The following is a 16,585-nucleotide window of genomic DNA, read 5'->3' on the forward strand; positions in this document are numbered from 1 at the left end:
CTGCATTGTCATGTATTAATTAACGATTCGCATTTATTGGAACGCATCCATGTGGGAAATGCAAATAGGAAAACGAGGAGGAGAAACAGTATCGATCGTTACACAGAGGAACGGTATTCGTTCTAAGAATCGATAGATACGAGGTAGGTAGAAGAATTTGCGAAAGATCGCGTGGAATGTTTCAGACAAGTCGGAAATGTCACGATAGGGTCGCGGAAGATCTAGTTACAATAGCGTGAAATTAAAAATCTAATAAGCGGTCTTTAAGATGCGCGTCAGATTCACAGCTGCCAGGGTAGCAGCTGGACGAGAAAGGAAAGTCAACTGCCATGCCAACGGTGGAATCTCGTCATCGTAAGGCCGGTTACTGGATGAAATAATAAAACTCTTCGAGCACGAGATAGTCTGATTTATGGCGGTAAAAGCCCAGGTTATTCCGCCTCGCGAGCTGCATTCGGTGATTCATTGGATAGCTGGGACATAACAGGTTAAAAGAGTGGAAAAAATACTATTTCTGTTGGTTTATTTTCGACAAGGGGACAAGCTTCTCTCATTAGCTTATCAAAATTCAACGTTACGTCGATCTAACATTTCATTGCATTCTTTTGTAGTCAATTTTTTAAAATTGCAGCTACGGAAGGAAATCCCAAAGATTTAATATTCTTTCCGTCGCTATTTTTTTCTTTCTATTATTATATTATTATTATTATTATACTATTATTTATAGTACTACGATCGCTTATTTCTGTTCAGCACAGATTTATTACGTTCACGTAATTTTTAAGTATTATTTCGCTGTTCGATCATTAACAGGTTAAAAGATTCAGACAAATTCGCAAAGTCACATAAAATTGCTAAATCCGTGTCTTTAGAAAATAATAGCGCTGATTGCGAAAGTAAATTCCAAAGAGCCGCCGATCTCTAACAAATTTAAAAAATGGATCGCCGAATGCAACGCGTTAAAATTCAATTCGTTCGCTCGATACCTTCAATCGGCAACGAGACCCAGCCACCTTGATTACTACGAGACTGATACTCTACACTATAAAAGGAACTAGATCAGTATGCAAGGACCGTCCACCGTGTAACAAGCTCTCGTCGAAAAAGAGATCCGTAGACACACACGTATAGGTACGCGTTTATTTTTCCAGACGAGCCTCGTTTGTTCGTCCTATACTTTCTTCGCAAGAAGATCGGTCTAACAGGTGTACAGCCTTATTTCGAGCCAGCTTGTGCCCTTTGGCAAGGTGGTTAGCTCACAATGCATCTTCAAAAGCTTCGACCTTCTTTCAACTCACTCTTTCCCTTCTTTTCATGGCACTTTCAACTAAGGCTGATTGTGGCTGTGTTTTTTTTTTCTTTAGAACTTTTTGTTGGCTAACTCGATCGTTTAACGGTGAGAAATAAGAGGAAAATCGAGGAAGATAAAAGGGTGAACTGAAGCTTCGAGCAACCGAAGGAGAATCGTATCGAGAAAGGACACGAGTAACCTTGGTGAAAACAGACAGTAGATTTTACGATTGTGACATCGTACCCGTGGGAAGTCTGGAAACAACGGCTGTCCAAGGTAATTTCAGCCTGACAATTCGGAAAATCGTAAGGTGACCGAGGACAAGTGACAGGGAGGAGAACTGAGATTATGTGGGATAGAACTGTTCTTGTAAACTCGTTATATAGGGTTATACAGATACTATGTATAGATGGACATTATTTTTGGAAATACGCGTATTGTAAAAGTAAGCATTCGTATGACAGACGAATGATTGAGGACCGAGAGAATTTTTATGCTAGTATTGGTCTGTAGCAGAGGGTGCAGATGTGTTCGAAGAATACACGTGGAGATTTGACATGCATGCTACACGAGGAGATCTACCTGCACGTGACAAGAATGTACGATGTGTGTAATTTCTTTAAGAGTGTCACAGAGAAGCAGGAGAGTTCTATGTGAATTATTGGAAAATCATAGAAATAAATTCTTATAATTTTTTAATTCTATATCTAACGATTACGAGCCTACCTACTCAACATTCGATATCACGTCTAAACTGAGATACTTGGTATGAAAAGTACAAAGAACAGCATCAGTTTAAGAAACGACAAAAGACGTGTATCGTTAAGAACAACGGTTAGTTTAAACGAAAAGTATTTAATTACCGTACGGTACAATTTCCTTTGTTCTGCAGTTCGGTTTAGAAAGGGAGGCACGCTACTTTGCTCGCAACAAGAAGCTCTTGAAACAATAAAGTTTCTGAAAGCGAGAACGAGTGCCCTGCAATTAGAGTGCTTTTTGGGTGAAATAATTTCGACGAAAATTACCGAAAAGAAGACGTTATTGGACTTCATTGCAAATGGTCGCGTTCATTTAATCAGCGAGATGAGCCATGGCCGAAGCTTCTAATCGCCTGGTTGATCGGGGCTGAAACAGGCACATGGACGAACCTTGAGATGCGATTTTTTTCTTCGTTCGCTGTCTTTGTGCCGAGGATAATCTCGCTGAAAAGCGAAAGGAAGCCGTACGAGCTTAATCACGTGACGGCCGACTGCTGCGCTCATTTCACTAATTGGGTAAAACTAATAATAGCCAACAGTCACTGTTTCTTTGCCCCCTTTCGTATCGTCTGTAACTTTGGCCGCGCGCTATGCAAAAACTTGCCCTCTTCGGTTAACGAACTTGCTCTCTTCGTTCGTACTTGCCTGGGATCTAATTGAAATTTACGGTCCTCTTGTCGATTTGCAAATTCAATCTCGTCCCCTCCACGGTACGATAGGAAAATCGTTTGTTTAAATCCGTGGAGCAAAATTAAAGATCGCTGTTGATTCTTTTTAACGCGAAAAACAAACACAGCAAGGGAATTTTTATACAATACGAACGAAACAGTAATATTTCAATTTGGGTCACGTCCGTGATACGATGAGAGCAGGACTTTTCTCTATTTGCCACTGTGTAACGGTGGCTCGATATTTTTACGTTTTATACCAATGGAAAAACCTAGGTATTTTTATTCAAATGCCCAGTATTGCGGAATCTTTATCAATGGGAAAACACGCGTACGCCACAAGCGTATATTTATTGAGGTCCTTTTTCTTTTTATAGTTGATTAATCGATGAAAATATGTTTTAATAAATAATTTTTATCAATTTGTGTCTCTCCCAAAATTGTTTCGTTAAAGAGAATGTATATGTAGGTCAAATTGCGTCCATAATGATTATAACATTTTCTTTTGACTCGTTAAATCTATCCAAACGATAGAATTAGAAATTTTTGTTTTTGCAATTGAGACAGGTTGGTGCTTTTGATATCGTGAAGAATTAGAATTAAAAAAAAATGTTTCATTTTCTATGCAGCGCTATATATTCTACCATCGTGCAAAAGTCAAGCTGTAACAAAAGTTCAGCCATCACGCTATTATTAGAAAACTCTTTCTTTACGTCGCCATTAAGGCGAATCATTAATCTACCCGCCCTTTTCCACAAAGTATTTCCTCGTTTCTCTGCATATACCTCATTCACCATTTTCCTCGAAATAAAACTAAAACTAAAACGGACTAGCGGAACGAATCTGTCACCGTACAAAAGATGGCGGATCGAACAGAGACCATAATCTCGTTTCACCTGCAACCATCATTCGATTAAACCTTCAGACATATCTATTTCCCTTTTTCCTCTCTCGAATTTCCGGACGTTGTTTCGTACCTTCGAAGGAAAATCTTCGGTATTAATTCAATTTTCCCCCTCCTTTTCTCTTTCTCCTTTTCTTTTCTTCCTTTTCTACTAGACACATTTCTCCTGGACGCAATTGTCGATTCAAACGAGTCGTTCGAGGGCACTTTAAGCGACCGTCGACTTTAAAAGCCAGCGAATTAAGTTGCCCGACTCGGCGAGAAATGCGGTTTCTTTTGTGACAGCTATTCCTCCAACTCCGTCTCGTTTTCCTTGGCGCTGTGTTTTATAAAAGTAGTTAGGTCTGACGGGCCTGGAAAATCTAGCCTATGTCCAACTATTCTATGTAGAAATATCGTGTTTTTCGTGTCGGTTCATTACAGTGTAGATAGAATAACATATTTAAATTTTATTAGCGCTATAATGAAAATCGACAATGACGGCTACGTTGATAGTGAGATATAATAATATAACATAACATAATGTAACATAATATAATGTAACATAATATGGTATAAATATGTTGTAGATATATGTAAAAATTTTGTATGGTAAATGTTCGAATATTTCTACAAGCCACTGTAGATCAATTGAAGCAGAAGCTACACACATATGTGGTTTATAGCGACTATATAGAACGGTGTTCGAAAATGGCTCGAATAACAGTCAAGCCGAAGGGTTGCATTCCCGGAAAGGAAACCTTTTAAGGAAACCCTGGAAATATTGAAACATCTACAGTAACATAAATAAAGCCACCAGGATTATATATACTATCTAAACCTATTTATTAATTAGTTAGTTAGTTAATTAAGATTTGGGACTAGTTTTAAGTCTATTCGTTCTCCGAAGAAATCACTAACAATGTTCGAGTTTATCCTTTTTATTACATATGGAACAAAATGGCCAGGTTACTTCTAGAAATTTTTGATATTATTACAGACGTATGATCTTGTTTGTACCAATTTTTCTTCGTCGCTGTTTTTTATGAATTCGTAGATTTTGTTTGCATGAAAAACAGTGGCCACAAAAGGACGCGGTGTTTCGGACAAACAAAACGTAGAAAATTTGATTATCTTGACGAACTGTGTCGGCTAGAATAATAAGAGAATATGAACCAGATGGCCCCTGTACATAGTATGCCTTGCTAAGCTCTGACAGACGTTTGCATTTTCAGCACCGCAACTTCACGTTATTAAGGCAAAGAATTCTTGTGGAATTTCATCAAGTTTTTAAAATGAGATCAAAACTCAAGTGCAACACAACTTCGAGTAATTGACATGAGAGACGATGTACGACACACGGCAATAAAATTTGGAATATTGAATTTAGGAGAAATTTTCTAAACGAGGTAAGATATATTTGTGATACAGACGTTAGTTTTAATATCAATTTAAGGATTCCTGAATCCTCAATCGAGAAGAAAGACAATAACGAACAGGTAGCAATCAAATAAGTTGAAATAAGTTTGTAGAACAAGTTTCTCTCTACCAAATTTTATATTTTTCTATTGCTTATATGTATCAGGTTCTCTGTTTCCAAATGAAAAAAAGGGGACAGAATTCCCCAGAGACGCGACAACACAGGTGTTTCGAAATTTCGTTTCGTTAGGAGAGGTGACAGGACAGTTAACTGATGCCAGGCCGGACACACTAATCTGAATGCAAATCGCGGAAAAGTAGGAAGATCCGCGTGTTCCAAGTACAAACGTCACTATTTTGCAGCCTTCCAAAACGTCACATCGCCAACGAGATTTGATTGAACGTGCCAGTTTAACACGAACTATTTCCATAGCTCTTTATTAAAGCTTAACGAACTTGTTTGACTCGCTTTGTCAGGCAACGATCGCTTTCAAATTATTTTACTAGCGTGCGAAACGTCCGCTGTGGCATCGAACAGGCTACTTTCTATGGAGTTTTTCTCCTCGTATTGTTTTACATCCAACAGTCGATACGTGTTTTGCAGTTTCTGTCCTTCTATCTTTCTCATCGGTCTTGTTTTTGCGCTGCTACGTACTTTGCGATCAATAAAGTATCACGACGGTGGACAGAAGCGGGATTTTCCGCGATTACTATAAATTGTCCAAAATAACTTGTCCTCGTAATTTCTGATTCGGCGAACTTTGCCTTTGTCCCGAAAAATTGCGAGTCAATACAGTAGGGCCTCAGATTATCAGAATATTCGTTAACAGAACGATCGATTATTGATCGGTGGAGATTTGAGGATGGTCCTTTGTAAAAAGAGAAAAAGAAATTGGAAGCTTATAATAGAAAGCGAAAGCAATTGTTACATTTTTATTCAAAAGCTTTCGACTCTGATTATAAAAGTTGATACTGTAGCGCGAGTGTTTAGTGTAACCGCAATGATTCTAATTTTCGTCATCGCCAGAACTACTGATAAATTAATCGCTTATCGAAATTACTATCTTATCCAAAGTATCCAGCTATATTATCGTTCTTTATAATTCCGAAAAGAACTTCGAATCCCTTTAGAAGCCTTCCAACATCGTACAATCGTGACTATTGACTTGGCACATCCATTTAACGGAGCAAACAGTCACGTAGCCGGATAAAAATCAATCCGTCGCATGTGCACGAAGCGAATATCGAAGAGCGGTGCGATAACAGATCGCGCAAACATCCTGAGAACGCAGACACAGATATTTGGCATGGTCGGGTTTCGGGTCACATGGAACTTTTACCTGTATAACTCTCGATTTGTTGAGGATCGTATTCCCGGACGGTTGGTATCGTTCCATGTCCCTCAAGATGCCCCGCACTCCGACATCCTCCGCGTCGACCAGACGGAAGGCAGTGATATTGACGAAATTGTACTTGAAGTCCTCGAGGTCGAAGGTCTCGATATCCTGGAACAGGGATGGATAGATCGCGTTTCCGAACCGTTTAGAAGACCCGCCTCGGGGCTGTCTGTCTCTTCTTCGAAGCTGAGTGTACTTACGAAAGTTGTGAAGAGATAGTGGTACTTGTAGTCGTTCATTTGCAGCTGCAGGATCTGAAAGTAGACACGTGCATCGATTTATTTTCCATGGCGATGATTTATTGCTTGATCGATTATTGAATCGATTTGAATTGATATTTATTGAGCGATTATTAATTTACGTATTGTTGTAATTTACTAGTAGAATGTAAACTCACATATCATAAAAAGTTGCGACCGTGACCTCTCTGAAGATGAAATAATTCAGTGGATTACGACGCTTAACTTGTTTCTAAATTATATTTTACACCGCAGAAGGAAATGCCACCAACCAAGAGCAATTTTTCCGTAGAGATATAGAAATGAAATTCAATTTCTAGTAGGATTTATATTACTTTCGATTTCTGAAAAATCATTTGAGGTACAGGGCAGCGAATGTTGCGTTACATGATTTAGATGTCAAAAGAAAAGGAAAAGGAACGGTGTTGCGAAATCAATATCGCATAAAAGCAAACGCAGAGAAAAATCGGAATGCCTGCAAGATATTTACATTGGGGACGCGTTGGGATTATCGAAGCCACGGGCACAGGAAATCGATACAGGAATATGTATTTACCATTCGTAGAAAATGATGCATATGCTCCGGCCTGGTATCTACGATGAGATTCCGTATTTCCTTGCTTTTCATCTCGGAGAGAACCTGCCTGTAGGAATCCGGGTCGGCCTGCCTGAGGTTAACCTCGATCTCTCGAGACTTCGGCGACCTGACGAGTTCTCGTAGCTTCACCAGTCCTGAAACACCCGATTAATTTACTTGTCACATCGATTAGAGTCAGAACCAATCAACTCGAGACTGCTCGCGCTTCTTGTAACTGTGTTCTCGCGTCAACGATCATCAATTTTACGAGCTTTGATAATCACGCGATGGCAAACATTATCAAATGTGTGAAAATTTTCTTACTGAATTTATAAATTACCTGGCTTGTTGCAACCAGTTGATTATCAAATGCACACAGATTTCTCTATTACGGTACAACTTATATTAGGTTGTCCGAAAAGTTTCTTTCGTTTCATAAGGCGATGATAGATGAACAACAATTTCTGTTTAATATTATTTTATTGAATTAGGTATGATCCATTTTTATTTTTCTTTTCTATTATTATGTTCGTGCATAATTCAATAAACTAATATAAAACAACGAACATTATGCGTCTATTATTTCCGTACAAAACGAAAGAAACTTTTCGGACAACCTGATATTTTATCTACAGTTTCTAGTTAATATTTCTGAAAGTTTATTCAAATTAAACTCGTGCCACTTTTCCTCGAGAACCTTCAATTCTTAATTTTCTTTCGATCGAAATAGCTTAACGGTGCTGAGCTAAAGTCGATAATTGCTACAGTAGATATGTAGCAAGAATTTGGCGCAACTTCTCAAGAAAATATTCTCGTACACGAGTGACCCCGATCGTCTCAATAATTGCGAGACCGCCGAAATATGTAGCTCCTTCGCGGATCTTCTTAGATATTATTAGAGTGGCCGTTTAATGGGTCGGAAACCCGTGAATCGCGTCGCCCGATGAAATCAATACTTCCCACCGCCTGAGTAATCAAGGTATCATCTCGACTTGCGGGTCTTCCGAGGTTCGAGTTCGTTCCCTTTCAAGTTTCCACTCGGAACTTGAACGTCCGGGATTCTCCGTTTGGTGGACTAACGTTTCGTCCATTCTCTTAGGTCGATCAAGTCCTTCGAACAACGAGAATCAACAAACTTTCACGAATTCGATCATTGCCGCCGATTATTCCAAAATGTAACATTGAAATATATTGTTGGTTTATAGATGTATATTAATAATCAACGACTATTGTTTCGGATATCGTCATGGAATTATTTAACAGTACGGCTAGGATTTAATGCTGAAATCATCGACGATGAAATTACAAATAAATGAAAATGGAAAACGTATGAAAATATAGATAATTCACTTTTACCCATGTACTTTGCAAAAATTCAAATTACTAAAAATGTACCGTTGTAGAATCCATAAAATCCCTCTGAAAAATTACGAATTCATTTGGAACACTCTGGTTCAAATTGTCGATAAGCTACATATTTTCAAAAGCTGTACCAAATTTGAATGTAGCTTAATATTTTTCTAAACAATAATCTATCCACGTTGACATATTTCTATTTAATCGAGCTATAATACACAGGAACATGTTTTATGTATTAAAATTGGAAACAAAATCGAGCGAAATAGAGTGAAATTGGAAAGGGTTAATATTTCATTGTTCGATCAAGTTAAACGAGTGATTCATTGCAGCAAACAGGACGAACAGATTTTTCACTCGCGATTTCGCTCGCGGAGAATTCGCCAGATTTTCCTGTTGCAAACCCGTTAATTAACGCGGGCAAATCCGTAGACAGGCTAACTAATCCCCCAGCAAGAAACGGAATTTAATTGTCGCTGATATAGGAAACAAGCTGGTCTAGCGTTCGCAGTATTTGTAAGCATTGAGTTTCCTTTGGTGGTGGAGATTGTTTGCTTGTCCATCGTTACGGAAGATACATCGTTAGCGACGTAAAAATGGAAATACAATATATTTCTGAGCTAATGAGTTGGAATCTTTGTTATCTTGGTTCTTCATTGAAATTACATTTTTTATAGGAAACTTTTTTTGGATACTTCGATGAACGGCTGGATAATTTTCTTTCATTACGGATCGCTGATAAGACAAAGAGAACAATTAATTCTTTCGTGGTAAACAGACAGCAATACGATAACTCAATTCAATATTACAAATGAGCGGATTTTACGCGAGCAAAGCAATTCCACTGCAAGTTAAATGAACTGGCACAATTCGTCGTTTCAAATTCAATACGAACAGCATCTGCTCTCGACGCGCTTCGAAAGTTCTTCGTGTTGAAATTCAAATGACTCGAGTACGTCAATAACAATAACAACATAAATCATCGAATCTTCCTTTTTTCTTCACGAGCAAAGTATTTTATGATTGCTAGAAGTCTACAGTTGGTCTTAGAATAAAAGGGAAAAATCAAAAGGGAGAGACTGTTTATAAATCTTCGCCTGCGACCAAATGAGAAGTCCAGACTTGAGCAAACTGTTCCAACTACATGGCTGATTCGAGGGGGTAAAAACGCGAGAAGAAAAAGGAGAACATCGCTTCAAGGTAGTGGATGATTTCTCTTGGGGCGTTCAAGACCGCTCGAGACACGAAACAAATTATTATATCGGCATTTACTTACTTTAATGACAAGCACTTACGGTCGTGCCTCGAATGCCGATAACCGCTGTCGGATGAAATATTGCGCCGGCACGGTGCGAGGAAGGAAGTCATTCATTTTTTCCACCTCGATCGGGAACGGCTGGTATTCCGGAGGAATTGAATTGTTCGCGTCTTTTCGGTTTACATATTTTATCGAAACAAGCGGATCGATCACGACGATTAATGGCTCGTGACATCCTGTTACTTTATCGTTGTTCGCTAATAGAAAGAAATTAATGTCCGCGATTTCCGACATTTTTGTGATAGATGAGAATGCAATAGTGAGAATTCAAGCGGATCACAAGTGAATGTGAATGTTTACGCCGGAGTATTGGTAAGGAATGAGGGTCGATTTAGGAGAATGCACGAGGAAATTTGGATGTACGTAGCGATTAATATCGGTAATTGATCTATAGATCATACGGGCTACGCAAAATTGGCACATGATTTGGCAACTAAGTATGAACTCGTTTTGCACGCGCAGACGTAGGATTCTGTTGCCACAAAGTATAAGTATTCTTGAGGTTGTAAATACTGGCTTTGACAGAGGAAAAGATCAAACAATGGGGATTAAAAAATTCACAACAATAATAGTATCAAGCGTTCGTAAATCTGAGCAGCTGAATTTATCCGTAGAAACTTAACATCATGCGTGTGAAATCTATATAATTGAGAAATAACAAGGATAGTATGCGAATAATTGAAAAGTTGTGCTAAACTTTTGAGAATTTCAAGTTTATCTATTTCATTAGCAACGTTGGGATTATTGAAACAATTAAAATGACTAATATGAAATTTTCTCTTTTCACAATTTTTTATCATGTTATTTTATTTTATAAACTGACTATCATCAAATTTCCAGTTTTTATCATTCTATATCATTTTATTTTATATCCATCGAATAGAATTCTGCGATTTATGACTCCCACACGTCGATATATCACGTAACCCTTAATCATTATAATACTCAACTTAGGGCGACATGCCATAAATCCGACATCGCTCTGACGAGTTTTCCACTAAATACATTGTTAAAGCTCTCGTTACATACACTGATATTTACATATTTCCTAGAAGACATTTTGTCGTCCTTTACGATAATGACTGGGTTTATTGCGCCCGTCTTCAGCTCCGCGTTTTTCTCGGATAACGAGGTACCCTGCGATCCTTCGTTATGTTGTGACAACGAATGGTCCGGTGTCTCTAGTCACGGGACTCCTTAATCTCGGTGTCTGACACAAAGATGGCGTTAAACACCCTAGGATCCTTTCTTCTGGCTGTAAATCCGCGAAATCTCCACCTCTCGAGCCCGTTTCGCACTTTCCTTCTTATCTTTTCTTCTTTGCTCCATCAAACACGCTCTCCGCTTCTATCTGCTTCTTCTTTCAAACAATTCTCCTTTTTCTCTTCCTCCTCCTTCATTCTGTTTCTTTCGACACTTTGCCTTCTTATCCCTTTCCTAATCTTTGTAGCTTTTCACGTGACGCAATTCTGAATTTTCCCACAGTCATTCGAGATCGTCTGGCAGAGCAGCGTGTCATCTTTCAGCTTCTACTGCAGCATTGGATTCCGAGTAATAGAATCGTAGGAAACCCTTTTCAACTTTGCGCATATTACGATTTGAAATTTTATTAACAAGGTCAAAGAATACCGAAAGTTTTGAATGGCGGTAATTTTTTGACCTGCGGTGTAATCCGCCAACATTTCATCTACAGGCAAATCATCTAAACGAAATCTCTAATAGTGTAAAGTCTTTTTAGGGATATCCAAGGAAGCATCCAATTCCTTCAATCCTGAAGACTGGATTCCGCTTCCTCGCGTCTCGAGAATCAACGATGAACCATGGTCCTGGACCATCACCATCTATTGTGAAAATTCTCCCCACCGCCCCATAGCCTCTTTCGATCCTTTCTCTCGATCCTCCTTATTCTACGCTCTGTGTTCGCTCTTCTCAGGAAACATCCTGGACAATGGAAAGGTGCAATGCCGCATTTTAAGCTGCAACGGAAGGAATGCCTTTTATCCCTTCCTTGTACTCGAACAGACTTATAATATTTCCAATAGCCTGACAATTGAAGTCACGAAACCTCGTGAAATCCACTTCGACGAGAGTTTATTTTGGCAAACGCAATTTCAAAGATTCTTCAGCAACCAGTCCATGACACTTCGAAACTGCAGTTCTTTGAGGTATACAGCGAAACCACTCTATGAGTATTTTTGTCACGGAAGACGAAAATCGCTTCGAAACGTTCGCGTCACCGACAGACGTACGCGATATTGGCAGGCGCGTTGAAGATTCCCGGAACATGCCGGAAAAAGTGGCGAATGACGTTCGTCTCCTGTCGAGGTAGAGATAGAGGATTTGGACATCGCAGAAATATGTATCCAGTCTGCCACGTACTTGTTACTCTAAATCACCGGAAACAAGAGCTGACGTTGTCTCTAAGCCTCAGTGGTCGTTTTTCTTTCAGTTGCGTGGAAAAATTATTAAGCGTGGTAAATAGTTTATTGAATATGGCAATGGAACCTAGGTAATGCGAATTTCGAGGAAAAAGTTAGAATCTTCGAGCTATGGAGCTATATGTCTTACCGAGCTTTTCGAAGAGTAAAGAAGTCTTAACAAACGAAAATGACCCCAAGAGACTTTGTACGAAGATTAACAGTTTTCGAACTGAGAAAGACAAATTTATATTTTGGGCAAGTTATTAGCTCGTAAGAATAGATTACAGTTTACGTTACATAGTTTGGGCGTGGAAAACACGCGCGTTGTGCAAGTATCCAAGAACATTCTGCCATTTGTGATACAGCGTTCATAGTTACAAGAAAGGAAGTTTTGCGTACAAGAAGAATTCGATGCGAGGTGTTCGTAGATTATCTGTTTCATTTACTTTGTTGGCGCGCTTTTGCTGCTTTTTGAGCAATTTGAGTATGTATCTAAAGATTTACTGACTTCGTTAACGCGTTTTTTGTGGCTACGTAGTTTTTATTTGTCAAAGCGCTCGTATTTTTGATTTAAATATACTTGTCGTCTTTTTCTTAGCGACCAGAGTTACGGGTAATCTCCTGTCGCGTTGCACGAAGGAGAACCGCGAAAGTGAGTGAGAAAGTGGAGGGTTTAGAAGAAAAAAGAAGGTGCTGTAGATTCAAGAATTCAAATCGAAATCCGATCGTGGAGACCTCCCAAATAGAAATTCAAGACTTTCCAGCTTGTAACTTCGCCCACGAATAGAAATTCAAGACTTTCCACCGTTTGTCGTGTAACTTCACCCGCGAGTAGCTCCCTTAAGTTGAATTAAACGCAGATTCCCATCGAGCAACTTACGCTGTGCCGAAGAATGTGTCCGTGATGCAAAGCAGCGTCTAAGTTTCTAAATTTTCGCGACGAATCTCGCGAAGGATTCCCTGGAGGCCTTTAGAAACGAGGGTGGAAACTTTTTAAGGCGCGTTCACGTGACTTCTTAATAAGGCGCAAACGATCAAAGACGTAAAATTAACACGTGCGTTAAACGCCGGTGGCAGACGATCTCGAGGACTAGAAATTTCCCACAAGCACGTGAATCCACCCTTCCGGTTCTTGCAACTCGATGGAAGACGCCGCCTGCAGCTTGAGTAACGAGGGTTAACGCTGACAGCGAAATAACGAAGGGCGGGGTCATGTTAAAGCGTTATTAGGATCGTTGAAAATCTTGCTGGTAAACCTGTCGCGACCTTTACCATGAAATCCATGAACTTCGTCTCGAATTATTGAGCTCGTGCGTGCAATAATTGTCGTTAAATTACAAATATCGAATTGAGGACGAATAGTACCATTCTTCCCATTTCTGCAGAAAAAAATTCTGGAGAAATTCGCTATTCGGTTAAATGGGAATTAAATATTCAATGTCGTAACATTATATTAAGTCAGGTATATGATTTGTATACAATAACCCTCAGTCTAAAAAATTAGGATTAGAACAATCTGTCTCCATGAAAATGGTGACACGTTGTCACGCGTGTGTATGGATATCGATCGACAAAAAACGAAGAAAGAAATTGAAAAATGTCAACGTTTGATAGTCCTGTTATATTAAAGAATAAAATTTAAATTATCCAAGATAAAGAAAACCCGAGTACTTTATCTAGTTTGAACTGAATGTAACTTTCGGCAAAATTCGAGCACTAAATCACGCATAGTTTATCAGTGGTTAAGTTGGAATCGCCTTGGTAGAAACGGATTAAAGTTCGTCAGAGAATTGTCTGGCGGTAGTTCCGCTTTCACTCCGGAAAATTGGGAAGTTAAGACGAACAGAGAATCGGCAGGTCGGTAGCTTTGAGCCACGATCCGGACGTGTTCTATTCCGATGGGGGACCAGGATTCGTTACTTTCTGGCGGCAACATCGTCGACTATATTTGAAAGTGAAGGAAACACGGAAATTCCGGGGCTTCGGTAAATCTCTGTTGGGAATCAGTTTGGTAACGGATAGGGAATGGTTTGTGTCTCGAGTTGGTGACGAGTGTGGTGGTAGGCGATGAGTGTGAGTTGTAGGTTACAGGGGTGTTCTAATCGGCTTGTACGTACAACTTTCGTGCACCTCTGCAAATAGATAAGCTCGCTAGCCGAGATGGTTAAGCTCGAGGCGTGTTTTCATCGGCACCTGGTTAAGTTCGCGCAAATCCCATGGAGCCCTCGAAAGGAAAGTGTTTAAAGAAACTTTGCGCGTATTAGCAGCACTTCGTGTCCTGACTTTGGCTTCCTTAAAAGTCTCTCGATTGAATCGTTTCAAATATAAACTGAAGTTTGGATTAAATTCGTGGAAGTGGAAGGGAGTTGTGGTTTGTTTATGTAGAAATTTAGATCATCGTTTTATACGGCATATAATCTGATGCATTTATAATTCGAAATGGGCAACGAGAGGCCTGTCTGACGACGAATGTGCCATTTCCCCTTCGGTGACAGCGAAGTCCTCGATCTCGCCCGGGGAAGAGTCACGTTTCACTGCGCACGAAATGCGGTGGTGACGCACGTGTTGTAACAATCTGTCACGGGAATATTCCAACGCTCGGGCATGCAGTCGATGCTTACAGCGGATGAATTTACGCGCTTCTATCGTAATTCAGGTTGGACCTGGCTTATCAGTTACTGAGAAATCTATATAGAATCAGATAATAATAATATTATCCATCTAATTGAGGGATGTTATTAATGTTACTAACTACAGTCGTTCAAAATCGTCAAGAATGAGAAAGACTATTTATAAATATAAAAAGTTAACGATTAAACATATTAACAAATATATAGCACATAAATAAAATAAAAGAAATTTAGTCCCTCCTTTCTTCATTCTTTCCTCAATTTAGTTCTTCACCTTTCTGTTAAAGTTTGTTATTCGACAAATTTCCTTAGCAAACCGGCTTACAGCTCACACGCGGCACTTGGTAAAAATTCATCCTGTTAAATGTCGGTCATTGTTTCTTTCTTTGCTAGGAAACTATCATAACGTCATATCCCAAAGGATCTTCTGGCATTCAGATGCTCTGTACCGGATCTAATAGTCCTTGGTACCTTGCAATGCTGAGCTACTTTGTATGTCTCGTTACAGATCCATTGGAGGTGGCGACTGCAAAATTGGTTACCTCTTAGAAAGGAGTAATTAGATGCCAATCGCCGTCCTTAGTTGCTAGTTGTTCCTCTTAATCGTCGCTCATCAGAGTGTCTTCACTCGTAGTCGTCACTTGTCCTAGCTAGTAGTTGCTTGTGTTCTCTAATTAGATGTCGCCTTCGTTACTTTATTTGGTATCTTTTTGTCTGTAGCAATCGTTCCAGTAATTATTTTCCACATTAGTAGATGGCCCTTCGAGCTAAATAGCTAATTTTTACTTAGTCGGCACACTACGAACGATTGCAATATTCGATCAATTTATATCAAATCTTTATAAAAGTTTGATAACAGAACAGACCTGGTCCTGGCTAAATTATACAGCAAAATGCTATATATCTATCAATTACAGCAACTGCAGCAGTGGACCAAACATTTCATGTTACCACGTGATCATAGAACAAACGAATCTCGCGTCCGCTCAATTTAGCCCGCAACAGCGCGGATCGTCGTTTCTTTGACGCCTCAAAGGCGAACCGCGAAACTTGGAAAATGTTAATTAGAATTCCGCGCGGAGAAACGGGTCGAAATGAAGCCGAGCACGATGTCTGATAGCGCGCACGTGCACCTTACATAATTCTATTCAGCCCCTTACATTATTCATCGTCGAAGATCAGGAGACCCAAAGAATGGCGATGAAACGGGGAAACTGAGGCGTAACCGGTTGAAAGCGCTGCAAGGAATCCTCGTGCAGTTCAAAACCGCCATTTCGCAAATTAATTAGACGCGATTCGGCTTCAACCAGGTGGACGCTTCCTTCGGCGAACGCGGGACGTTTTCTCATTATGAATGAATTTCATTATCTCGGTTTTTGTACTCCGCGGGCGAGTGTTATTAATCGATGTTATTTCATTACCGTAGATCTTAAGTGTTCCTAATAGGTCTGGTAATTGGGAGAGGCTTCCCTCCGTCGGCTGTTAAGCAAATTGATAATCTAACGGAGTAAACCCACCGAGACTATCGGCGCAATTAACGTTCCTCGTCTCAATCAGCTCGATTCACTCAGACCTCGTTTAAATCGAAACTTTTATTCAGTTTCGGATACAACGACTTCCATTCGTCAG

General features: G+C 39.6%; 1 protein-coding gene across 9 annotated transcripts in view; it reads right to left on the bottom strand.

Annotated features, from left to right (window-relative positions):
- The window catches only part of LOC138181438 (glutamate receptor ionotropic, kainate 2), a 114,014-nt gene that overhangs the window by 46,139 nt on the left and 51,290 nt on the right, over positions 1-16,585 (bottom strand). For all 9 annotated transcript variants that reach the window (XM_069116213.1, XM_069116220.1, XM_069116216.1 and 6 more), the window contains exons 5-7: positions 7,212-7,387; positions 6,617-6,670; positions 6,360-6,524 (exon numbers count right to left, since the gene is read on the bottom strand). In XM_069116213.1, coding sequence (XP_068972314.1) covers positions 6,360-6,524; positions 6,617-6,670; positions 7,212-7,387 — 395 coding nt within the window. The remainder of the gene's footprint in view (positions 1-6,359; positions 6,525-6,616; positions 6,671-7,211; positions 7,388-16,585) is intronic.

This window comes from Bombus flavifrons, chromosome 7 (genome assembly GCF_040668555.2).
Source record: "Bombus flavifrons isolate JBK064 chromosome 7, iyBomFlav1_principal, whole genome shotgun sequence".
Taxonomy (NCBI): Eukaryota; Metazoa; Arthropoda; class Insecta; order Hymenoptera; family Apidae; genus Bombus; species Bombus flavifrons.